The 27,988-nt window shown below is 35.0% G+C and overlaps 1 protein-coding gene across 5 annotated transcripts in view; it reads left to right on the top strand.

The window, feature by feature from the left end:
• The window catches only part of NAALADL2 (N-acetylated alpha-linked acidic dipeptidase like 2), a 1,363,661-nt gene that overhangs the window by 867,194 nt on the left and 468,479 nt on the right, over positions 1-27,988 (top strand). For all 5 annotated transcript variants that reach the window (XM_059163440.1, XM_059163438.1, XM_059163439.1 and 2 more), the window contains one exon: positions 24,602-24,752. In XM_059163440.1, the coding sequence (XP_059019423.1) occupies positions 24,602-24,752 (151 nt within the window). The remainder of the gene's footprint in view (positions 1-24,601; positions 24,753-27,988) is intronic.

Below are 27,988 nucleotides of genomic sequence, written 5' to 3'. Positions count from 1 at the left end.
CCCTACAGATAGTTTTACAAAATTATTCAGAGGATGCCGTTTGAATAACCGAACTTGCACTGCCTTCATTCACATATATTGAAACGTACTAGTGCTCTCTTCCTCATCAGATATCCTTCTTTTGATGTCTTCGTCATTTGAATAAAAGCACCATACTTTGGCCTATTGGCTGTTTATACAGAGTTTGCCACCTGGCACAAATTCCCACATCAATTTAAATGAAAATGAACAAAAATGAAAAGCAAAGCCTGGCAAATGACTGTTAGGCATTATGAAGAATTCTGCCCTAGTCTTTTTGCCTAAAGTCTGAGGACTATCCTGATTTATAGTTTTAGGTCATGGGGATATAAGCTAGTATTTATCTTTGTGGCAGCTTTAAAATATACCTGTACTTTGAATGATAGAAACTTGGTGTGTGTGTGTGGAATGATTTTGTAGCCTCCCATTTTTTATCTTGGTAAATTCTAGGTAAAAAATGCTTAACTCTTTGGTTTGGTCTATGGGTAATTGTCACTATTTGTCAATGGCACACAATAAATTGAGCCTTCGTGAATGCATGGTCAGTCATCTGATTGTGAGTTGGGATTTAAATAATCTCTTTTGACACCCAAGGGGATTCTCGGTTTACCAGATTCATTCTGGAGCCACTCTGAGAATTCAGTCATCCATTCAGCAAGTGTTCATTGATCAGCAGTGTGGTAGGCCCTGTGCAAGGGTCCAGGGATAGAAAAATGGAGAGAACTTGGTTCTCTGCTGTGAAAGAATTTAATCTAATTGTGGCTGTGTGCAGTCCAGGAGAAGAAGATATATATATATTTCCAGACTCTAACCTTGTAACCAGTTCTCTTGGAGCCGGGCTTGTTTCTATAAATAGGTGGGCATTGCAGGGAAAAGCTGCATAGTAGACATCAGATAGTCACAACTACCAAGCCACGGCCTGAACTCCAGATAAGTCTTCTGAATGGAATACGTAATATATATTGCCACACATTTATTTTGAGGTTTAAATAATATATTCAAAATACTTAGCCTACTGCATGTTATATGACAATTAGTAACTGTCATTATCACTACTAATATAGAAGAAATTAGCAAGTGAACTTTTTTTTTTTTTTAATTATATAAATATTCCAGGAAAGAACATTTTCTTGAGCAACCCAACACATGGCCTCAGGTCTGGTAGCCCAAGCAGTTCTAAGAACTAGACTTAACTGGCCCTTGGTCTCCATGTCAGGAAGCCAAAGGCATCATAAAGAATGGGCAGAGCTATACCATGCCAGACAGAATATTTCCAACATCTCACTCCATGTCCACTAGCAGCTGATACTAGGAAGAGGAAAAGAATCCAGGGAAATGAAATGTTAGCCAGGGGGTTTGGTAAGAGTATTTGGGAGCAGGATCCTGGAGAAATTCCCTAAAGACCTAGAACATAACCAGTGGAGTAGAAGTTGCTAAAGGCACCAAGACAGGCCAGCCAAAAGAAAAATACGATGACTTTTTACTTATAGGCATGATCTATGGCTCTGGGGGTGTGTCAGTCTGTCCATGATCATATAGTTTGTGGGTTTCAGAGTCAGGATTCAAACTCAGCTCAAGCCTGTTGATAAACACTACCTGTAGTTTAAGAGGGAAAAAAAAAATCTTCCTTTTTGTGAAACTAGAAGTAAAGTCAATGTATGAAGAGAGCTTATTAGAGAAACTACTCATGGCCATGCCTGAAGCAGTATAAAGATAGGTGTTCAAGACCATTAGGCACGCTTAGTATTATTTGTTCTTCAGTTGGGAGAAAAAAAATGATTTGGGGAGACATAAAGGTTAGAAGCAGTGTGACTTACTGCGGTGCAGTGAACTCTCTTCAGTCTATCTGAATAAACGCAGTTTCCTGTTAATAGCTGTGTGACTGAGTACAAGTTAGAAATTACTTACCCTCTCTGTGCTTCAGTCCACCCATCTTTAAAATAAGGATAGATAATAAAAGAACCTTCCTCATGGATTTGCTGTGAGGGATTACATGAGCTAATGTATATAGTCATGCTGAAAACTATCTGGCAGAGAGTAAGTATTCAGTAAATGTTAACATTAGTATATATTCCCAGAATATATACTAATGTATGCATAGACTGTTTTGTCACTGATAATACTGAATGAAAATAAATTAGCTGATCATCTGCATTCTCTGTATGTTTATGAAGAGTTTCAAATCCTTTATCAAACAGTAGACTGGTGTTGTCTTTATCATAATATCTGCAAAGTGGGGTTATCCATCACAGTCCAACCCAATGAGTGATGGACAGCTCTGCTTAGATGCTGTTAGCTGCTTTGCCTTAACTCAACATGGACAAACGTGAACCTGTTTCTTCCCTCTACTCTTGCCAATTCTGTATTTTTTTCATCCATGTGTAGTATAGCAATATACCTTCTTACACAAGTTAGAAATCAGTAAAGTCACCTCGATTCTTCAAATTTCCTTCATGTCCTAGTTTAAAAAAAAAAAAAAAAAAATATATATATATATATATATATATATATATATATATATATATTATCAAGGCTTACAACTTTAAACCATGACTTTAATCCTTGCCGTCCCCAGCTGTGCTTCTGTTCCACGGGTGCAGCTTTCCCTGGCTCTGGGCGTCTTTCATTCACACGTACTTTCTATGCTCCTGCCAGAACATTCTCCAGAAACAGTCTGACGAGGATGCTTCCCTGCTTTAAGTCTATCAGTTCCCTACACCCACACTCGTTACTCTTCCATGACTCTCTGCAGGACATCTTCAGGACAAATACCTGAAGTCCTAAAGCAGTCATACAAACACTTCCATCATTTAACCCTTTTGACTTTTCCAGCCTTAACACTCATCATTTCCTGCCTTATACCTTTTCATCAATCAGCATTAACTGACCATAATCCTCATGCAAACCCATGCTGGTGTCACTTTTGTGTCTTTGCTACTGTTGTGTCCCTGTCACTTTCCCAGTGATAAAAACCAAATTAGGAAGCTTTCCTTAACCTCAATGCCTGATTAGGTATCCCTTCTCTATTTTCTCATAAAGATTCTGTTCATATATGTATCATTTCCCTGACTATAATATTAAATTTGCCATACCCTCTGAGGACACAGTTCATAACTAACTTCTCTTTGTATTCATTAGATCAATGGCCCACAACCAGCATCTGTTTGGAAATATGTAGAGCATTTTTGATTGTCATAATGGCTAAGAGGCACTATAGGTTGTAAATGGCCAGGGACAGAGATTCTACGCTCTGCACCAGGGAGAACAATCCCATAAGAGGAAGAGCTGTCTTGCCAAAATCTCAAAAATACCTCCTATAAGATATTCTGCATTCAGCTCTACACATCATGAAGGCATTTTATCTCTAGACTCAAAACACCTGGGTCTCACCACAGATCTCCTAAACCAGATGTTACGCATGTATGTATTTGAACAGTTTCTCAAGTAACTCTGGTATACCTTCCTTTTTTTTTTTTCTTTTTAGCAAACAATTTTATTGAGCTATAATTATACATACAGTGTACACATACATACCTACTGTTTAAAAGTCACTAATACAGCTCCATGTTTTTTGTTTTGTTTTTTTCTTTTGCCCTGGCCAATAGGAAGCTCAAACTTAACGTCCAAGAAGACTACTATTTCTGTCTTTCTCTTAGAAGATGTATTTATTCCTCATGTCCCATTAGAATTTCTTCTTCTTCTCCTTCTCCTTCTCCTTCTCCTTCTCCTTCTTCTTCTTCTTCTTCTTCTTCTTCTTCTTCTTCTTCTTTTTTAAGAATTTCTTCTGTTAAGTTTCCAGGATATATTTTGAACATGCTAAATAATAAAAATAATTGCAATGAATTTTATTAGGATGTGCATGAGTAAGGTTGTACATTGGGCTGCCTCTCAGAGTTTTACCAAGAGAGATGGAGTGACTTCATTTTCTGTGCTTCATGGAGGAAGCTGCTACCTTATATAACTGCCAGGTTGGCTGATGTTCTTGGGAGGAGCAGGAGCAGATGACTTAGAATGGCTCCATGGGCCTTGTATAATCCCCCAGCCAGGGTTCCATAAAAGGCTACAGAAGGGCTCTAGGGCAAGAGTTGGAAATCTTTGGCCATGGACCAAATCCATCCCACATACTGTGTTTGCAAATAAAGTTTTATTGGAATACAGTCACTGGCCCTGTATTCCAGTATTCTCTATGGCTCCTTTTGTGCTGCTGCATCAGAGCAAAGTAGTTACAACAACCATAAGACATGCAAAGCCTAAAATATTTACTATTTGGCCCTCATAGAAAACATTTGCTGACTTCTGTTCTAAAGCAATGATTCCAGAAAAAAGCCAGCAGAAAATTAAGTGTTCAATGTAGTAGTCCTTTTTATTTAACCATGTTAGTGTATCAAAACAAATGATCAGCTGCAATCACCAGAACAAAATTCCAAAATAAAATACAGTTTTGTTTCCAAGAATGTATTTTAAGCTGCAATTTTCACCATGGACTGCTAAAAACTTCCTCATGTTGTTTATGTACCACTTTATAGAGCAACATTTATGAATGAGCAATTGGATCCTAAGCAAAACTGATTTATCTGGCAAAATTGCTTTTTCTGTTTGTCTAATTTGGAGAGTATGCCTTTATCACATTCTCCCCAATGTTTAGTCATTTTTGTTGCATTTTAGTTAAAATTTTCTTGTGGTATTACTCACTAACCATGGGTAATTCACATTAAATTTGTCTGATACTTGATCCACTTGTGGATTTGATTTTGTTGTATTCCTGTCAGTGGCACATACTTATAACAGTGCAGGTTGGGTAACTTGTCTTGCAGCAAACTAATGTATACATTTTCCATTTTACCTAAAAATATTATTCTAATTTTTATTTATTTATTTATTTATTTTTTTGGTCAGAGAGAGTGAGCACAGGCAGACAGAGTGGCAGGCAGAGGCAGAGGGAGAAGCAGGTTTCCGGCTGAGCAAAGAGCCCGATGTGGGACTCTATCCCAGGACGCTGGAGTCATGACCTGAGCCAAAGGCAGCCGCTTAACCAACTGAGCCACCCAGGCGTCCCTATTTTAATTTGTCTTATGTAAAAATCTAGCACTGTTACACCTGGATTCTGAAAGTGTAATGCCTATGAACACATTGTCTCCCTTTGAAAAAGTGGCTCGAAATAATTGCACATAATTTTTGCTAATTCTTGTGTCCCAGACCCTACAACAATGTCTAGTATGTAACACCCCTCAAATAGATACCTGCTGAATAATAGCTGAATTAATGGATAATACATTTCCATTTCATAACTTCTACACATAAGGTATGAGGGGGAGAAAGCAGCAAAATACTCATATCCAATCACTGAATTTTCCACATTCTCTTGTTGAGCTTTACACAGTTGTTTTTTATTTGTTTATTTGTTTGTTTTGTTTTATTTGTTTTTTACACTGGTCTTTAATATAACTGTTGTCTATTCAAAATTAACTTGTGGTTGTAGGGGACAAGATGGACCACAATGACATGAAGATTATTTTGAATTAAAAAGCAATCAAAACCCAGCAGATTCAGGAAAAGCTTTTTAGCTCCACCACAGCGCCTGAAAAGAATTTAGCTAGAGGACGTGCTCTAGGAGGAGAGCTATCACTACAGATGACTGTATTATACCATAAACTACGTATGGTAGACAAGGAGGAACTAGCAAGGGCTATCTGATCAAACTCCTGTATGTCCCATTATTTCTGAAGGGCCAGCAAACATTTGTTTACCAATTTACTCTTTTATATTTTCTTGTGAATTGCATTTCAACCTTTTGAAGTCACAGATCACTGCCCAATTCACCTTAGTTTAGAAAGACATACATACCTCATTTTGCCTGTCTTTGGAATTTCCATCTGTATGGAATCCGGGTATATACAAAATTAAATTTGATTTTCTTCTGTTAATCTGTCTCATGTCAATTTGATTCTTAATCCAGCTGGAAGGACCGTGAAGTAAGCAGGAAGTTCTTCCTCCCCTACATGAGAAAAGCACTTCTGTTGGTTGACCTTATGGAGCAATGGGCTAGATGGACTTGGAAGCTTGTTTTGTTATTTTGTTAGTATTAATTCTTAGACATGATATTCCTGAGCGGATGTTTTCATTAGTTTTACTGCTTCCAAGCTCTGATTGTTGCATATTAGTTATGACTTCGTGGAGAATGCAGATTACTCTTCCTGAACGTGATGAAATTCAATCAACAGATTTCTAATAATGCATAATTTTCTTTGATTATAAAAGCAAGTATATCACAAAAGGAGCAAAAACAAAAGAAATCCTTAGTGTTCTTTGTGAGCTTCCCATTTCTGGAATTTGTATTGTCCAATTTTAAATTTTAAAAGCTGTAGAATTTTCAAATCTCTCTGCCCCACCCCCAGCCCAGCTCCATTCTGCTGGACCCTCTGGTTCTCAGCCCAGCTTTCCTCTCTGAAGGCCTGGCCTTCAGTAAGGTTGAGTCTTTCCTCTGTTACGTGTTTTGCATTTCTATTTCATACTGGGTTTATTTAAATCAGGATAAAGCTGAATCATTTGAATTTAACTGGGAAACAGTTTTAGGACTTAAGAGATCAACTTTTATATTTATGAAAAGTGTGGGATACGTTATATCTTAATGAGGTGCGAATCACTGTTTATTCTTGTCCTTTTGTTAAATCTTTGTGTTTCCCTTAAATTACCTTTGGGACTGTATTTTGGAACATTTTTAAGTGCAAGTAAAATTGTATTATTATATATTTATTTATTGGGGTTATGTTTTAAGTCAATCCTCTCAAAGTTATGACTGCAAAGTCTGTGGAACAGCTTAGATACCACTATGAAAAGCATGCAGCTGTCTCTCTCCTTTGCATTCTTAACTCACTATTCATTCCAATTTCTCTATTACATGTTTCTGATTCACTGAATGTGAAAACTCATACTGAAGCACATTTAATTAGCTGTGATTTAGTCTATTGATATAATGAGGATGGGTGAAGAAGAGAAAAAAGGAAAAAATAATTACTGAAATACAGGATTTTGGCAGAATTGATAACTACTGATGTATGGTACCAGAAAGAATGTGAATGATGAAGTTCTACAGGACCAAAATAATCCCCCTTCTTTGTTAAGTGGAGAATGGCATCTAGCTGTAAATGATGACACCACTGGCAGTGGATGTTCACTGTGGATTACTCAATAATGTGGATGCTTTCGCAATTTGAGGATCTGAGGCTCTTTGCTTTGAATTTAAATTGAGACAAAATACAGGAAAGATGAGCAGATACGGTAAATCCAGTTGCCCTTCCAGTGGGGGACACCGTAAATTGATTAGACCTACTCTTGTGACTCGCCAGCTGTTAGCCAGGGGTGTGAGGGATAGTTCAATTTACTTTAAGAAGATAAAGTATATAACAAATTTGATCCCAAGGATCAGTAAGCAGTAATTAATCTTAAGAGAAGCAAGAATTTTTTTTTTTTAATTTTTTAATGTAGGTAATTGTTTAAACACTCTGAGCTATTCAATTTATAATTCTTTAAGTTTTTTGTATCTTTTTTTTTTCCTCCCTGCTAACCTAAGTTTTTAACTACTACAATATCCAAAGAAGTATAGTTTGGACCATATAATATCATAGGAATTAAGTAATACTTAAAGGAGAAAGAAGTAAATTAATGATTTTTTAAGTGAATAATGGACAAGAATGAATCAAAGGCAAACATTGTTTTATTGACCTATGTTTTTCAGCCTAAATTTTAGGCCATTTTTATCTGTACACCTTAATTAATGATAGCCTAGCTGCGGCCTAAGGGATTTTAGAATAGTAATTATGATTCAGTAGCCACACTTCAGAGTAGAAAACTTTTTCAGTAAACTTTTCTTACTATTTGAAGTATGTAATATTTAATATATATGTCCTTTAAGGAAATGCAAATAGTATGTAAATTTATCCCCATATATAGGCTAACTTAATGAAACATACACTGAAGAAAGATAAAGATATATTTTTTAATGTATTTCATATGCTGTATTACTAAAACTACCTGTACTTTAACACGAAAATTTCTAATACACTATGTTATAAAATGGCATGTAGCACAGGGATTTTGTAAATACTGAGGCAGTAGGTTTGGTAATTAAATTTTACCCACAAATGTTAATGAATCAATCAACCAGTCACTCAATCTCTGCACACACATATACATGTGTGTACATATAAAAGTGTGTGTGTGTATATATACATATACATTTAAATGTATATGTATATACACATATATACATATACATTTAAATGTATATATATATACACACATGTGTACAACATGCATCTTTTTACATTGTGTAGATCCAGCTGCAAAGTATAAGTCAAGATATGGGCAAATAATAAATAGTAGTTCTTAGTTTTTGAGGATAAAGCCTAGTCACCAATAAATAGGGTGCATAACAATCATATAATTTTTAAAGCTGCTGGAGCTAGCATCTTATTTTAAGAAACTTTCGATATTTGCATGGTATGAATGCGGAAAGTACCATCAAGAAAATCATTTCCCATACAACAAATCCTCACCAGGATTTTCTGCTTGCTTGCTTGCTTGCTTGCTTTTTTCTTCCTTTCTTCTTCTTTTTTTCTTTCTTTCTTTCTTTCTTTTTTTCTTTCTTTATTTATTTTTTGTTTTGTTTTTTTTGCTTTCTAACCCCTAAAATGTATACCAACATCTTATCTAAGTCTCCTTATCAGATAATCTCACATTATATACTATTGTTTTCCATTTAAGATTTTATGTAGAAATGGAGTTATAGTGATTTTTCTTAAGGTGCCCCACACAATATTTCTAGCACAATGATTTAGCCTCCATTCCCATTTTTAAGTTTTCTTTAGAGCTCATATGACTGAAGAAGCTAGGTAATAACAATGATTCTAATAGATATCTTTCACGGATAAGACATGAAAAACATTTCTGTGAAAAATGTCACAGTTCTGAAGTGGTGTGGTTTTTCAATAATTTGATTTTGTGATTTATCTATTGCATTGATTCACTGTACTTCATTCTAGATGTTAGTTACAAAGCCAGTAGGACAGCAGTGGAAAGCAGCTGGGGTTTAGTATGGGGCTTTTCATTCTGTTCCTGAAATAGTTGTAAAACTATGTTAGTAATCCAAAGGAAGTCTTGGCGCCTAGCTTCTCAGGATAGGAATTATTTGTCTACATTAAGATCAGAAAAAGATCAGAGATAGAGGTGCACAATAAAATTCACATGACAATTTTCTCAATTTAGTTTACCTTTAATACATAGTGAATAAATATTCACTATGAGTTCAATGAAGAAAAATACCACTATTTGTCCAGGCTTGGGGGAGAAGGGGAAGTGAGAGAGAAATAGGCTGCTTCCTGTGAGTTATCATCACCTGTCTGCTTCCTTTCACATCAGTGTCAGTCACAAAATCAGGAGTCATGAGCTTTTTGATTTACAGAAATGAACTTGTTAGTGAGTAATCGCCTCTTCTTCAACCGTGCAGATAGAGAAGAAACTGACTTTCCTTTATTTTCCATTATCTCCTATCCAGAGAGGTTACAAACATATGAAGTATGCCCTAATATTTATGACTTAAATACTTAAAAATTACAGCCCTTGTTAAAGTCTGGTGTGGACTCTCCTCTTTGCAGATTTGACTTTTGTAATTGAGACAAAATGGCACATGCCTGTACTAATTTCTATATTAATTTGGCATTGTTACTGCCCATTGTTGGCTTTATTAAAGGCCCTTCCCCTTGGCAACCTCCTCTTTAGTTTCTAGGGGAAGCCGGTGTTCATTGCTACTCACAGGGTGTGCTGAGCAGCTGTAGGACCAGATGCTCCACTGGCTGGATACTTTGTTTGATTTGAGTCTAGGGACATGGTCAGGCTGCTTATGAAATATTTAATTGATCCAGATGTCACAGTTTTCAACTTGCTGTCAGTTGTGATGAATTTGTTCCATACTTAATGTTTGCAGATATTTCATGGTGCAAATACTTCTTCAGATCCATACATTAGGGGTGCCTGGGTGGCTCATTTGGTTGAGCCTCTGACTCTTGATTTTGGCTCAGGTCGTGATGTCAGGGTTGTGAGATAAAGCCCTGTATCCATATCATGAGTGTGGAGTCAGTTTAAGATTTTCACCCTCCGTCTTCCTCTGCCCCTTACCCCACCTCTAAAAAAAAATAAATAAATAGAAATAAAAAGTACATGCTTTTCTTTTCTGTTGTTTTACATTTCATTATTTTTCTAAATTAAATAATTCCTTCTTTCTAAATAATTTTGTTTCTCTTTCTAGTTTATTACAAGGAAAACCAAGTATCTAAGTATGTATATATATATAAACTATAGAAAGGATAAGTTTTTAACTGAATAGAAGTTCCATTGTATCACAAAAGTTTTATTGCTATGTATTCTACTTTTCATTGTGCTCCAGATGCTTTTCACTTATTCTGTGATCTCTAGTTATTAGGGAATAAATTAATTTTGTTCATGGTCTTATTCATTTCTAATTGACTAGATTATGGTAACTATATCACCAATACAAATATAGCTTTTAGAATTTTTGAAAGATTTTCTTGGCAGCAAAGTTCATGTAAAATGATGATTTGCGGGTATGCGTGAGCTCTGTGAAAAATGTTAAGTTCCTAAAATTCATTATTTAATTATTTGATTCCTGTACATCTTACATTTATGGCTTTAGAATTTGTCTAATTCTAAAAGAAGTATATCCCCCATATAAGTCTATTTTTAGAATTTCATCTTGCATTCTCAATATATTTTTAGTTTGCCATTATGCTGTTTAGTACACTCATATTTGTGGAATATCCTTTATCTATTTTGCTGATTTTATTTTTTAATTTCATAAGGTATATCGTTAAATTTTATTGCTCTTAATTTCAGATATTTTATGTGAATTTCCCCTTCTAAATTTTTTTATTTGCCAAGTGCCTATTTGCTTATCATTTCCTTCAATCATTATTATTTTGTTTCAAAAAGCTTCTTGTAAAAAACATTTTGTTTCTTTTCAGACATCTCTGATTTTAATGGGATGATTCATGTGTTTTTTTTCCAGCGTAAAAATTTATATGCTTTATTTTTCTTTCATCGTACATAATGTTTATTATTTTTCCCCTATTTCCTGATTTGATATGTTTATCCAACTTTGTTACACTCATACTTTTTGTTCTATCCTCCTCAATATGTTTGAGATCTAATAAACGTGTACTGAAGGAATAATTATGATGATGACACTGTCTTACATATGCCTGTTTAAAAGTTTTATCATTTCATCTATCTCATCTTATTAATTCGACCTTAGCAAGGCAAATACTATTAGAGAAGTGGATTTAGGTAAAACTTCTGTCCAGTGCAAGGGTGACTTCTATTAATTCCCTGACAGATAGACATTTCTCCTGCATAAATCTATCTCCTGCAGAAGTATTCATGCTTATTTCATTGTTTGGCTATATCAAGTTTTGCATCGTCTGTTCTTACAAAAGTCCAGAACAGGGTAGAAATACTCTCTAGGACTATTTTGGATCATTGTTCCTTAATCCAACTTCATATCCAAAGAACATTCTTTCTGAAGATGAAGGAGCCGTTCCATTTTGAACCTTCTGGGCTTAGTTGTGTCAGGACCATTGTGATCTCAAACTGAATCTTGATATAAAAAAACTGAAAACATGAAGAGAGGGGAGCCTGGGATAATTTGATCGCTCTTTGTCCAATAGTATACTCTTCATTCATGTTTAATTTATTTTTCCATTTTTCCTACTAGCTTAAAACCAGTTTTTCCAATCTTCATTAATACAAGCTATCTAACCACAAAAAAGTTACACCTCACTCAGCCACAGTTTTCAGAAGTTGAAAAAGCAAAAACCAGATACAAATAAGAAAAATAGTAAGTGTAATTTTAAAAATCTCCCAGGGTGGTCTGACAATTGAATGATGTTAGTCAATCGTTTGGGAAAGTCTTTTTTTTTTTTTTTTTAAAGATTTTATTTATTTATCTGACAGAGAGAGACCGAGCAGGCAGAGAGGCAGGCAGAGAGAGAGGAGGAGGCAGGCTCCCCGCCAAGCAGAGAGCCCGATGTGGGACTTGATCCCAGGACCCTGAGATCATGACTTGAGCCGAAGGCAAAGGCTTAACCCACTGAGCCACCCAGGCGCCCCCTTTTCTTTTTAATACTAACCCAAGTAAAAAAATTTACAGTGAAGAATAATGGTCCTTTTATATCTTTTAAAATTAAAAAAGGAAAAGTTCAAGGATGTAATTTATGGTGCAGCCCTAGTAAATGTATGTATGGTGTACATATGGAAGCTGTGCATAATTAAGATACCTGGGATATTCTTAAACCCTTAAGTGTCTTGAAACGTATATATGGGATATGCAATCAACTGTGAACATTAGAAAATATAATAGAAATTGCAAAGGATTTATATATAAATTTATATTTATATATAAAATACAGATTTTATATATACATTTTATTTCCCCTCAACATAATAGAATTGCAAAAGATTTGGAAGCATTTTTTTCTTTGTCTATGAGCAATTCAATTATTTTGTTTCTGAAATAAATTAAGTAAAGCTTATTGAGTCTGATCAGCCTTTGTTTCCAGGGAATTGCAGTTCAATTTCATTTTTAATTAGAATTGAACATTTTGGATTTCTTAGCACTGGTAAGCAAGACCCAGCAATATAATGTATGTACTTAATTTGTATTAAGTTTCTGAAATTTAGTGTTGAGAGTGAACAATATGTCTGGTTAATATTTAAACATCTCACAATGCTCTGTTGTAGAAGTTTCCATTTGTAAAAGCTGCTGTTCTATAACAAATTGCTTTCACTTTCAAATAAACCTGTTATCACAACATGAGCAAAACTTATTCAATTAAAAGAGAAAACAAAGTAATTATTTACTCCCATTTGAGGTGCTCAACAGCTTTTAAACATTCTAGAAATGCCTAGGTAAGGTAGATATTGGCTAAAAATCATTTCGTATAATATTACTGCTTTAATAAAGTATAGAGGTATATTCCTATGGGATAGACATTTCTATATAGGAAACCATTCTCTCACAGAAAAGGAATCTTATTCTGATGAACCTGCATGGAAAGGAGCCATGGACCATGAAATCAGTTATGCTAATGTTTTTTCTCCTTTTTCAGTTCTTCACATCTGTGTGTGTGTGTGTGTGTGTTGTGTATTCCACGGTAGTCTAATGCTGCTCATCACACTGGGGCTATTTGAGAACTATACATGCAAGTTATCATTTTCCTTCACTTCTGTGCACTCAGGCATTAAACTGGATATGTTCTATGCTGAGAGTTTTGTCTTAATATAGTCCTAGGGGCTGGGAGAAGTTTGCAGTCACCTGGGACATAGTACACTGAAAAAATACTTTGAACTAAATTCTTAGGCATCTGCAATAAAAAGTATAGCAGGTAGACTTAACAGTTCATATAGTTTCAAAAGGTAACTCTGAGTCAGAATGGACCCTTGCTGTCTTACATGCTTAAAAAAAAAAATCTAAAATCTGAATGAAAATGTACATATAGGTAATTTTTTTCATCCAAAGGGCATAGTGATTCTCAAGAAAATCAAAAGCCTTTCTGAACCAGGGAAGTGGAAACTCTGTGACCTCCAATGTGTTCATGCTATAAAAAGGCCCTGTCGATTTTTGCTGGACAGAATTCCAAAGACAACTCAAGATCTATTAACTGCATGGACAAGAGACATACACTCTGCCCATTGCTTGGCAACTATAAATCCTCCTAATTAGTGCCATTAGAAAAAATAATATGGAATTTTTTTCTATTCTTATTGAATTCTCTGCAAGATCTATGCATCACATTGGCTCTCTAGAGAAAAGAAAAAAAAAGTTGCAAATAAGCCACGCCCCTGTATATGTAATGCTTTCGTGTGCCTAGGAGTAAGACAGTCCTTCAGCTGTTCATTTCTGGCAACTTGTCCTATGCCTGATTGAAATCTCAGGTTTTACATAATTAAATAAATTAATTTCAGGAGGGGTTGAGAAATTATGTCTCAGTGGAGTAGACTGCCTTTTTTTTTAAATGGGGAAAATCTATAAGAAGGTAACAAAAATAGTGTTTTCTTGATTAGTAAGGAAAATGTAATAATCATTATCATAATTTTAAAAGATATAAAATAACATTTCAAGTAATAGCATTATAACAATTAATAGAAACTAAAGCTGTTTGGGGAAAAATGTATTCCTGGGAGGATCTTAGAATTTTTTTTTTCACATTTTCTCTAACATATAACAAAAAGCAAACAGATCGGTAATAAGTGAAAGATAATAGAAGAGTAGATTTAAGTCATATGAATATGTACTTTTGGAAATAAACCTATGAAATTTCATCATTTTTAAATCAAGAAACATTTTTTTCAAGATAAGTAATTTTGGGAATTTTTGCTTTCTTAATAGCATTCCCTATCCCAGAAAAATGCAGAGAAATTATACTCTTTTAATTATCAACCTGGTGCTCTTCCTTGTTTTCCTTCTCATCATCAAAACAAAACCACCTCACCCATGAAAGTCCTTCAGACATACCACCTCCTTTGAATCTGCCAGTCATTTTGTGTGACTGATGGGGCAAATGTCATCTCTTTTTATGGATGAGAAAATTGAACTGCATAGCTTTTCAGTGGCAAGCCCAGCATTCCTTGCCGAATGGCTAGACCAGTTCAAGACCTCTTACTCTCAGTTCAGTGGGTTTTCAACTGCCATGTTACTTGCAGGCCAAGCTACAGCGAAACAACTCCATAAACTCAGATGTATTTCTAACAACTTAGAACATTATCTAACACTTAAAAGTAGTCCAAGATTTGAAGTATTTCTATGGTGAAATTTTTAAAGTAATTCCAAATATGCTCTTTTTTTTTAATATAATTTTTTATTTTTTATAAACATATATTTTTATCCCCAGGGGTACAGGTCTGTGAATCACCAGGTTTACACACTTCACAGCACTCACCAAAGCACATACCCTCCCCAATGTCCATAATCCCACCCCCTTCTCCCAAACCCCCTCCCCCCAGCAACCCTCAGTTTGTTTTGTGAGATTAAGAGTCACTTATGGTTTGTCTCCCTCCCAATATGCTCTTTTATGTTACTCATTCGATTTTTCCTCATATATTTTCTCCATATCCACGCAGCTTGGAGAAGATTAAATATATATATAATATATATATATACCTCATATCTATATCTATATCTTATCTATCTACATATATATAGTGTATATCAGGTAAAAAATTAAAAACACCACAGAGATGACTTTATTTTTTTTAATGTTCATATGAGGATCCATAATATAAATTTAGAAAACATTGAATATCAAATATATAGCTAGGTTTTTTTCCTTCTTGTGTATAAAATTAGGAGCTCTATTTAGTATTTCTGTTAAATAACTAATTTTGTACACAGTAGAAATAGAAATTTTTAATGCAGCGAAATATCAGAAAATTATTTATGTCAATAAACCTAAACAATAACAAATTTCTGTGATATCTTTAGAGATATATAGTTCTTATTCCTTATCAATGGGTTTCTCCCCCTTGTGGTTTTTGCTAAATATGTTCTTAAGTTAGAAGCATACATTAAAAATTATTATTTGTTCCTTTTGAACAATGATTTGTTTGGTAGAGCAACAGCATGCCTCTAGGTGGAAAAGAAGTATCTGCAGTTATTAATATCAGCATCTTATTTACTAATAGCAATTGTATATTTCTCCTCAATATTGACTATAAGTAATGAAATCATGTTAGAGAAATGAATGTGTATTCAATTCATGAATCTCCTTGATAGAGGAAAAGACCCCAGGCCGCTGTGTTTCCTTCCCCAGTCTCGAATCCCTCTCCCTGAAAATAAAATGGTTTAGGTTAACACTTGCTCACCCCCACTCTATCATTGTATTCTCACCCTGGAACCTAGAATATTGGACCCATGCAACATAGGTGGATCCATCAGTGATAGGAAAGATTAGAAATGTAGAAATAAAATACAGCATTCTCTTCAGTATTTTGAAGCTACAGTTGGAAAAATGATACCTTAATTAAATTTTTTTAAAAGATTAGGCTTCTGCTATGCAGGAAACATTACAAAGGTTAGAAAATAACAATATGCATTTAAAAAATTGAAAGAAATTTGCAAAGTTACTTTTTTCATGATTTGGAAGTTGTATAGTTTAAAAGGAAAAGCATAACTAAATAAATTACTCTGAATATGCTGTTACCTACATGGCATGATCTGGTCATACTTATTTCATGATTTACTTCACTTATGAAATGAGAATAATTGCACAGACAATGAGACATTAGTTAAAGTGAAATAAAAATATTACACATGAGGATACCTTACACAGTAGCTCTTCCTTCCTTCCCTCCTTCTTGAAGTGTAATGATAAGAGTTGAGTTTCTTTTTAGAACTTCAACAGCAACCTTTACTGTCTGCATAGCTTCCAGTTTTTTCCTCACAAAAGCAGAAGGTCATTGTTTCTTATTAATCTCACTGGAATTATTTAAATAACTTTAGATACATTCAGTAAAGCAATTTGAAATCTAAGTAGAGGTGTTTGGTGAAATCAAAAAAGAATGCTGTGATTATGTCTTGGATACACTCAGTCTGATTACAGTGAATATTCCTCACCATAATAGTCTTTTTTTTTTTCTTTAACAAAGGAAAGTGGGTTTATTTCTGAAACATAACAAAGCAAACAGGAATCTTACAAATCTCTTTAATGGTATACTAACAATACAATACATAATTAAAGGGCAAAACAACAAACCTATAAACAGGGAAAACAATCTCAAAAAGGAAGAATAACATAAAATTTAAGCCCTCAAGTCAAAATATCTGCTTAAAGAATGATCACATATTATGTGTCCAATATTTTTATTTTTCATATATGCCAGAGTCATGTAGTTTACATGAATAAGAAAAAATGAAATAAATAAATATTCATTTCATGAATATGAAATATTAGGTTCATGGTTTTTTTTAAGTTTATTTTGATTTTTCTGTTACCATAGCCATGAATCCTTAATGCTTTCTGTTATAATGCATATTAATGCCCTGACAGTACTTTGTAAAAATCCAGGTCTTTTTAGTAATCTAAATAAACAGGCATATAATTCACACAGTATTGATTCCGGTGTCCTCTCAGAAAGCAAATCACAACAAGAGAATCTGATGTGTTTTATAAATTCACCCTTTAGCCAGTCTATTTATCTTTGTAAAGGATAGATGTATAACTGAAAGGAAAGCTCTGCTTTAGCAGAAAGATTGCCAAACTTGAAATTGGAAAATTCTGGTTTGATCCCTAGAATACCACTTAGTTGTTCTGACTGTGGATCAGCCTTTTAACCTTTCTGAATCATGACTTCAACAACTACATAGTGGAATTGAAATGACATACCAGATATTCTGAATGAAATTCCACTAATAACTTTGGGGACGGTATCTGGCTCACAGTAGATGTGCAACTAGTCCTTCACAATTTAGTTTCAAAAAGACTCAGAAGACTTAGATTCTGATCGCAATTATTTTCCAGAGTCTTTGTATAAAGTTTGGCACCTTATGTGAATATGCGAGTTCACTAGAGCTGCCATAACAAAATACCACAGACTAGGTAGTTTCAAGAGGAATTTATTTTTTTACAGTTTGAAGGACTGAAAATTGAATATCAAGGTATTGACATGTTTGGTTTATCCTAAGGTCTTCCTTCTTGGCCTGTCAATCGCCTCCTTTTTGCTCAGTCCTCATATCCCTTTTCTCTATGTACATACTTTTCTGATGTCTATCTCTCTTCTTCTTAAGGACACTAGTCATACTGGATTAGAGTCCATCAGGTTGACCTTATTTAACTTTATTTACTTCTTTAAAGGCTCTATTTCTAAATACACTCACACTCTGAGGTACTGAAGGTTAGGACATAAACTTGTGAATCTTAGGGGAACAAAATTCAGCCCATAACAGTAGACCTTAATTTTATTTGTAAAATTAAGTCCCTCTTACATATTTCCTCTTTTTATCTTTACTTTTGTTTTCCACATGAAGACTCAGAGAGCTTTTCTAGCTATGGAGATCAGAGAAATGGTTCTAGTGCTCAGCCAATATTTTGAAGAAGTTAAAAAAACAGAATCACAAGCTTCTTTTTTTAAAAAATATTTTAGAAATATTTTTTTAAGATTTTAAAATTTATTTATCTGACAGAGAGAGAAAGAAATCACAAGTAGGCAGAAAGGCAGGCAGAGAGAGAAGCAGGCTCTCTGCTGAGCAGAGAGCCCGATGCAGGGCTTCATCCCAGGACCCTGAGATCATGACCTGAGCCAAAAGCAGAGGCTTAACCCACTGAGCCACCCAGGTGCCCCCAAATCACAAGGTTCTAACTTTGGTTCTTAAAATCAGGTGATAGTTGAGGGATTCCACACATTGTAACCAGTGAAAAATATAAAGAGCAAGGCTGGTGTTCAGTGGGTTCTGAAGGGTGAACTGACAACTTAGGAACATCTGTAGATGGATTAAAGTCTAGCTGTGGAATTCATGGTGAAGACATTGGAGAAGTGGATTGTCTATTTCATAGCAGCACCCTCCTTCTGGAATAGAGAAAACATTTTGATTGAAAAGAAAAGAAGTCAATAGGGAAGAAGCTATATGACAAATATCAGAACAGGGTCCTTTCTCTTTCATGATTCCTGGCTTTCACCTCCTATGAATGATTTTTTTTTTTCCTGAATGTATGAATACCATGCAGCCACCCAAATGCTGCCAGTCTTCAGGCAATGGGAATATGAACGAACCCATGTTGGACCATTTTTAGGTATCAGACTACTTATTCCCTGAATGAGTAGTTTTTAGGGAACTCTGAATTTTGTTAGATCTGCTCAATAAGACCGTTATATCCTGCCCATGGATTTCTAGTATCGTTTATTTCAGAGGCAATTATCTGGCAACTGTTAGGACCTAGCTGTATACACTATACACAAGGAGAAATATATTAATATGGCTCATAGCAAGAAATATGGGATCAGTCATCTTGAAGTTAGCCAAAGACCTTTTATCTGCATGACCCTGTCAAAAAGACAAACTCACATGTTCAAATCCCAGTGCCTTAGTCTCCACTGTCCTTATCTCTAACTTTTAGATAACAAAACATAAAATGAAATAAAACAAAAATCAAAACAAATTCTGTTTTAATTATGCATTTTTATAGAAGTTTAAGGAGAAAGCAACCCATTTAATGGAGTATGTGTGTTTAAGTTCAGAAACAGGTTGGATTAATATTTATGTTCATATTCCAAAATACATATATACAAAATGCCACAAACAAAATGTATTGCATGTTTTCCAAGCCAGTGGGTGTGAAATATAGAAGAGAATAACATTCATGTAATACATTTGTCCCTATATGCATTATGTATTCATTCATTCGTTGATACATACACTAATTTACTCATTAACTCAACAATAGAGAAATCATTTGGTGCCACGTGCTATGCTAGGCACTGGGGATATAAAATAAAGCAATAGCATTCCTGTCTTCAAGCGGATCATAGCCTAGGCTACTAAAAATACCCATCAAATCCTTATGAATTCCTAGAGATAAAAAATACAATAAAATTTTACTTTAAGGACTATAATTGCTTCAAATGGTGGAGCCATGACCTAGCTTGAAGGGAATTGACTGACTCTGCATATAGAAATAGGAAAGTGTTCCAGGATGACTATTGACCGTTTCTCAGTTTCTAGTCCAGGACCTACCTCAGACATCGCAGGTGTGTTGGGATCTTAGCTCCCACGAATACTTAAGTAAGGTTCATGTTAGCTCAGCACTTAGTCATCTTAGAGCTAAATAAAAGATTCAAAGCTATGACACTGGTTTAATGATTTCTATTTTCATGGAAACATGCTCCTATGGCACTTTGTGTAAATTAGGAAATGGTGCACTTGCGGGGCGGTATAGCCTAATGGGTCAGTATAGTATACTAGCCGGTGGCTGCGGCTTGCTGTACATGACCTTATAACACTGAAGCTCAATACCATTTGCTTGACTCATTTTTTTGTTTCTGTTCCAAACTCATTTTATATATATATATATATATATACTTGATAAAGAGAAGCAAAGGATAATCAAAGTAGTATTAGGAAATCTTAGCCTTACATTTGCCCTCTCTTTTCAAGAAATGGACCCCTAGTATAATCATCATCCTGGGCTAAAACAATCTAAAGGAATGAAAGGTGCTGGGCGGGGCAAACAATTTTCACCTGTGCTCCCAGGAACAGTCAAAAGCAGACAACCTGATGACAGGTACCTTCATCCTTTTTATATGTACTTGCCTTTGAATGCATTTGAAGAATATAATCTCACCAGAATAGTAGCTCCTTTGAGTATTTTAGGCAACCACTACCTCACTGTGTTCAAAATGCAATACTAACAAAGCAGAGGAACTTTTTTTTTTTTAATCTGATTTAATGTAGGCATTTTCCTCAATTGCTAACTTCAGTGGAAATCCAGCAATAGATAATTTCTAAAATTAGGTCACTAAATTAAGCCACTTATTTAAGGGCTCTATGGCAGCAAACAAGGGACAGCATCATGAACTAGATTTGATAAAATTGGAGAAGTTTATACCTCAGGTCCAACCATTGCAGGCAGAGGATTAGAAGAGGGGATAAAAATCACATAAAAGGCTATCTCTTCAGGGTTGTAGGGAATTAATCAATTCTGGCAGAAGATACCATACTATTAAACTGCTTTGCCTCATTATAAGCTGTCATGTTTAGAAAAATATCATGGTCTGTATTGATTATAAAAGGAATCACAGTGTATTACCAAACATAATAGAAGAATTAAAATATGCAACTGTAGCATTTTATTTTTCATTATGATAAATTCTAAGTCATGAGATTTCTTAAATTTTCAATAGTCAAATAGTTAATTACTGGCTTTCTTGTGTCCATGGCAGACATCTCTTATAGAACCATTTTCCACTTTTCACTGACCCTGAACTTGGCCTCAAAACACTTCCCCAGGCAGCCACTCATTGTCAGTTAATTGAGGTTAACACTTAAGATGAAAACTATTCATCATTCCACTGGTTAAATGAACTTCCTGAGAGCATAACAGAGACTGTCCTACTTAACTCCATATGCCAATGCCAGCATATTACCTGCACAGAAGTGATGCTCAATATATAGTTGTGAATGATTACCCCAGAAATAATAAAAATTTTCACTAGCAGGTAATTCTCAAAAAAAAAAAAATGCAAGTGGCCAAAATTACAAACAAAAATAAATTTAACTTCACCTGTATATTTAAAAAATGGACAAATAATTTTTAGCTAGATTGGCAAATATTTCTTAAAAAATAATATTCAATGCTGGTGATCGAGGAAACAAGTACTCAGATATACGAATGGTAAGAATGTAACTTGTTATAGTTTTTCTGGAGGGAAAATAGTTTGTCAAAAATCATAAAAGTAGCAATACTTTCACCTAGAAATTCTACCTGTGGAAATACACTTCACGAAAAAATACATTTTGTGCCATCATTTAACTATAAAGAAGTTTGCTGAAGTATGATATAAAAAATTCAAAATTTATAAAACCAACAGCCAAGGATTGGTCAAATAACATTTGATAGCCTTTCTATATATTTTTTTTGTTTCAGATTTTTATGTAAATTCTAGTTAACATGTAGTGTAATATCGGTCTCAGGAGTAGCGTTTAGTGATTCGTCACTTATCTGCAGTACCCAGTGTTGGTCACAATTAAGCGCCCTCCTTGATCTCCTTCACCATCTAGCCCATCGGGCGCCCACCGCCCTCCCTCAGCCCGCAGTTTGTTCTCTGTATTTGAGTCTCTTATGGTTTGCTTCCCTCTCTCTCTGCTTTTTTCCTTCTGATGTATTCAGCTGTTTTGTTTCTAAATTCCACATATGAGTGAAGTCGTATGGTATTTGTCTTTCTCTGCCTAATTATTTCACTTGGCGTAATACCCTCTAGCTCCATCTACATCATTGCAAATGGCATGACTTCAGCCTTCCTATATTTTATTATTATATTATTTATAACATTCACGTATGTATCGTATACAGCTATTAATGTTGTATAGAAGTGTACTTATCAACATGGACAGATATTTAGTATGTGCTTTTAAGTGGAAAAAATAGATTGCAAAATTTGTGGTGTGTGGTCTTATTTTGTAAGTATATGTGCATATGTGTCTAAGCCCTAATAAAAGGGTTTAAAGACTCCAACATATTAACATTTGCTATTTCTTGACAGATAGGTTACTAGGACTATTGCTATTATTATTATTATTATTTTGGCTGTATCTTTTTTCTCTAATGATGACAAGTCACTTTAATATTTTTAAAAAGTAATTTTAATATTTAAAACCTCCTTTCGAGAATTGTTCATATTTTTCTTGATTTATTCTTCTATAGTAAGCAGAACATTCGAAGTCATTCCGTTGGTCATTCTTTATAAAAGTAGTAACTTCAGCATCTAAACAATAAAAGCCCTCCCTAAGGACTTCAGTGTGAGCTTTTAGAGAGTCCATCTTAAATGTGGCCCTCTTATTGACATATTCTTTGTTCTTTTTTCCTTTTCTCATTCTTCCCCTCTCCCTAAATCCTCCTCCCTTTTCATTAAAACACTGATGAGAAAATCCTAATTCAACAGGAGTCAATTGTTCTTTGCTTAGGCTCACAAGGTTATTTTTTCTGATTAATAATTAAATAGACCTTATTTAATATAACACATTAACTAGATAATACATCCTTGTCCATTACTCAAAAATTGGAAAGTACAGAATATTTTTACAAGAGTTGAAAAAACACCTTTAATGTGATGTACTTACATCAAGTATATTTTTTTACTATTCTGCATATTACTTCTCTTATGTAAAAACCATATTATATGTACACTTATATGCTTTATTTTTCCAATAGAACTGCATCCCAGGGCACCTGGGTGGCTCAGTGGGTTGAGCATCTTGCTGTTGATTTCAGCTCAGGTCATGCTATGAGGTCTTGGGATGGAGCCCTACATCAGGCTTGGCACTCAGAAGGGAGTCTGCCGGAGATACTCTCTCCTTTTGCCCCTCTGTACCACATGCACTGTCTCTCACTCTCTCTCAAATAAATAAATAAATAGATAGATAAATCTTTAAAACAACAACAAAAGGTGTATCCTAAGTATTTTCTCAGAATTCTCTTTCTGTGTTTTTTTAAAGAGTAGGTGCTGTGCCAAACCAGCATCTTTCTCATTTGTTCCTTCATTTAACAATCCTGGTGAATGACTACTATGTGCCTGTTAAGAGCAAATGCACATTGTAGAGAAGATAAGCATGGTTCTCTCCTCATGGAGGGGCTCAGCTAGGCCCACAGCTGCTGCCTTGCTTAGGCCACTGTAAAACTTAATAAGTAAGTAAAGCAGTTATTGGGAAGTGAAGTATAGGTGTTAACTACAGTCACACAAGGGACAGCAACTGCCTACGCTTACTTAGTGTGATTCCTAGTCAGAGTCTCCATTATTGCCCTCCCCCAGGTCGCCTAAGGGCTTTTCCTCTCTCATTGGAAACACATGGTTTACCAAATTATGATCATTGTTTTTCACATCAGGTAAGTCACACTCAGCTATATAAGCACTTTACCCCAACAATTAATTTACCAAGTTAAAACAGAAACAACATGAAATGGCAAGTTCATCTGCCCCATCATACTTATATATTGTGTACATACTGAAGAACAGAGAGTCATCTGCGTTAGATACGTCTCAAGTGAAGTAATCAGGAACTGTTCTCAAAAATCTTTCATGACCAAGACAAAGCCGGAACTGACCATTCAGAAGGAGGCCCCTGGGTTCTTTTCATCCCTCAGCTGCTATATCTGAGAGGTAGGACTGGAATATCCTGGGCACGGACCAGAGTGTCTAGGACAGGGGGGCCTTCGGGATGGTTCAGGACAGCGGCTATTTGCCAAACGATGTGAAAGTATTTCAACATATTAGCAACAAGGATGACAGACTGAGCCCTCTAGGAAATAATCTCAGAATATTGTAGGTGACTTCTGCTTTAAGGGAAAGACATTATAGCAGCCCAAAAAATTCTTTTACAGCAGAATTTTGTCTTTTGTAGATCCTTTGTTAATCTCATGAAAGTGAGACTCCAGATCTACTTAGACAACTAAAAATGAGGGAGGGAGAAATTCCATGTGCAGACAACTAAAATCAAACACAGACATTATAGGAATGCTGCTACAATAATGTTGAGACAGAGGAAAAAAAGGAAGAGCCAGTGGAATAACTCTGTGACTGGGCTTGATAATTGGGAAATCTGAAATGCCTAATCATTTCAAAAGAAAAAACCCAGAAAAGAAAGTTATCTTATTTTATTTCATTTTATTTTAATTTTGAGGGGGGAGTGACTTAGTTATGAAATGGCAGTACTTTCAATGTATATGATAATATTTTAAATATTAAGTTAATATTTAAACTATTAAGCTATTAAAAACTATTAAACTAATAGTTTTCTCTTCTCTTTTAGCTTTCCTTATTAGAAAAGGCTGGATTTGGTGGTGTTCTTCTATATATTGACCCATGTGATTTACCAAAGACTGCAAATCTTAGCCATGATACCTTCATGGTGTCACTGAACCCAGGAGGGGACCCTTCAACGCCTGGTTATCCAAGTGTGGGTAAGTGTGCGGTTAATCTTTCCCATTCTTTTAAACACTACATGTTATAATTTGTAAGTACATGCTGGATTAGTCAAGGGATAGCAAAGTTGAAGAATTCTTACCACTCCATATTCAAAAAATGATTTTTATCTGCTCAAGTTATAGACTATCCCTCTATTGCAACAAAACTTTTTTTAAAGTCTGTAACAGTCTGTAATGGATTTTTGTCTGGATAAGTTATTTTTGTCTGCATAAGTGTATTTTCATATTTTATATGTTATTATTGATTGACTGAAAGTTTAATTAATACCAGGTGGGAGAGGCACTCCATATAGGTGGAAAATATATACAAATACCTAGAAGGTTGAAATACCTGCTGCTTTAGGGTGTCTGTAATTATTTAAAGCAGAGAGTCTAGGGGTACACATGGTCTGGTTAGGTGACTTAAGCAGTAGGAAATGATGCTGATAAAGAATGGAGTTAATATGATCAACTTGTCTGGCTCCCTAAGGGAAGGGATCTTAATCACTGGAAGCATAGAAAATGGCCATCTTTGCATCAAACATCCTTCTCTTTCTCAGTAAGTTGTGTTCATGTTATTGGGGGGTCATGTGGCAGACAGAAGACAACTGAATTTGGCAGGTGCTCCCTGCATCATTGAATTTCTGTCCAATGTATCATTGACAAGTGGTCCATTAATATAGTCTTGGCTGTGGAATAAGATCTGTGAACCTTCTTCCAGCGTGAGAGTAACCCATTAACCATGACACTACAGTCAGTAATTAAACTAACAACAACAACAACAAAAATCATGTAATTATTCATGTGTTCTGCCAAAATTTTTCCCTGTTTTCTACAAAATATCACGAGTTTCTAATTATCTTGTTCAAGTCCACTTGTTCTCTCTCTATGTATATTAACTTTACTGATTAATCATTAACTTTCCAATAATGAAGTAAATTGAATCAAATATGAGTTATAATTTATAAATTTTGTTAGGTCTACTGATTACTGCTTTATCCTCTAAAGTACATTGCTAAAAATCCACTTAAGAATTTCCCTTGAGACCTTATTGATAGGTATTTTTTACAGTCTATTGTCTCATTATTAGAATTTTGAAATTAAAATTAGGAAATGTCCATCTACATCACCAAAAATGTCAGCTCTAACCTCCCTGGGTAATAACACCTCAGCTTCAAGCGTCTGTGCCGCTTCCAGTCGGTGAACGGGAGAAGAATTAGGCACAAACAAGTCAGCTGCAAGAGATTGGGAGTAGGGGACAACAGTCCAAAAGATTGCTGCCCCGAGCAACTCCACAGTCTCGCTTTTATTAGATAGAAACAGTAACAGCGGAAGAGTCGATGAAGGTCAAACGTTAGTCATATGCCATGTAGATAAACAAGAAGGAGGGCAGAATATGTCTGTACAAGTAGTATAAAGTTCACAGTTGAACAAGCACATTCAAAGGACTTATCTAAGTAGCCACAAGTGCTCTCTGGTGGGGAAAGGGGAGATAACGGAAAAATGGAGCAGGCAGCGTTCAGCCCTCAGCGGGCTGGGGGGTCCCCAGCTGCTCCGCTTCAAGGCTGTATGTCGTCCTCTCCCCCAGAGGCCTGTTGCAGTATCTGTTTTTCTTAAGGCTGTATCTAAATGTGCTTGGTAACTAGTAAAATTTCTTGGGGGTTATATTTTAAGTAACACGTTGTTCTGAGGGGCAGTTGCAAGTCTGCATATGACAGCTAACGTTTTTGTAACAAATCAATGGACGGCAAGGCTATCAAAAGCTACTTTATGAATACTCTGTTCAAGGTGGTGAATTGACCAGTTGGCAACATTTGCTCTTAATATTTTTTTTTGACTCAGATCATTTCATAATTGTAGAATTCCATTATATCTAGCAAAATGTTAGCCAGAGTCTCAAGCAATCTCAGAATTTTTTTCTCTTCTCTTTTTATTTCTTTTCTTTTGTTTCATTTCATTTTTCTCATTTCTCTTTTTTCTTTTCTTTTTCTTTTTTCTTCATGTCTTTTTTCTTTCCTTTTCTTCTTCCTTTCCCTTTCTTCCCTCTCCTCCCTTCTCTTCCCTTTCCCATTTGCCCCTTCTCTTTTCTTCCATTCCCTTCCCTTTTCTTTGAAATAATTTCAACTCATAAAAATTTTCAAATAGATTATTTAGAGAATCTGTGTGACTTTATTCCAGACTTCTCTCATACTAACATTTTATATAATATTATTCAGTTATCAAAGCCATAAAATTCACATTGATGTGGTGCTGTTAACCAGTTATAGACTTTATTCAGATTTCTTCAATTCTCTCCCTCTCTCTCTCTGCCCTGGTTGCTAAGAAGCTCTGATTAACCATAATGACTTATACCATTGGCTCCTGATTTATTTATCCCTTCCTCTTGCAATTATCTTAAGATCTCTGTGTCTTATGGTTTTATTCACATTTTTAAAAATAACAAAACCATCCTCAATTTTGTGGGCAGGGAAGGAGGAAGAGAAGGCAGGTTGTGAATTGTAAATAAAAACTACTAAAAATAATTTACTCAAAGTGAATAGCAGCATCTGACTTAATACCCTAAATACTGTTGGGTAAATCATTATTAGTGGAACTAATAAAAAACTACCTCTTTTTCTAATATTAGGAACTCTGTTTTATTAACTAGTCTAAGGATAATGAAGTCCTAAAGAAGGGTATTGAATAATTAAAATACAAATAGGTGGTTTTATATGTTTGTTTTTAATATATACATAATAAACAGAAGAGCATAACGAACTTTCCATATGCCTCACCTTGCTTTGTCAACTATCTACATTCTGCTATTTTTCTGTTGTCTGTACATCTCCTCACACCCCACAACACCACTTGTATTTGTACAGAAAAAATTCACATAAATTGAAATGCAGACATCTTAACCAACAAAAGGACATACCCATATAATCTCCATGCCTATTTAGCTATAGTACATTTTTATCACATCGGAAATTTCAGTCATTCCCCATCACCAGCCCTTGCTCCGCACCGGTCTCACTTTTATCATGGAGTATGTATTGTGTTAGGTGCAGGTTCTTTTGCTTAGAATAATGTCTTTGATGTTTATTCACTGTTCCATGTAACAATTTATTGTTGGAAAGTATACCACAATTTTTGAATTGATTCAAGTAGGTGTTTTTTAAAATAAGAATGCTAAGGCACTCTTCTGCAACATAAGATCCAAATGGATTGTTGAAATAAGACACAGGAACTTCCTA

The sequence above is a fragment of the Mustela lutreola genome, chromosome 2, assembly GCF_030435805.1.
Source record: "Mustela lutreola isolate mMusLut2 chromosome 2, mMusLut2.pri, whole genome shotgun sequence".
NCBI lineage: Eukaryota > Metazoa > Chordata > Mammalia > Carnivora > Mustelidae > Mustela > Mustela lutreola.
This window is presented reverse-complemented; position numbering and strand designations above follow the sequence as displayed.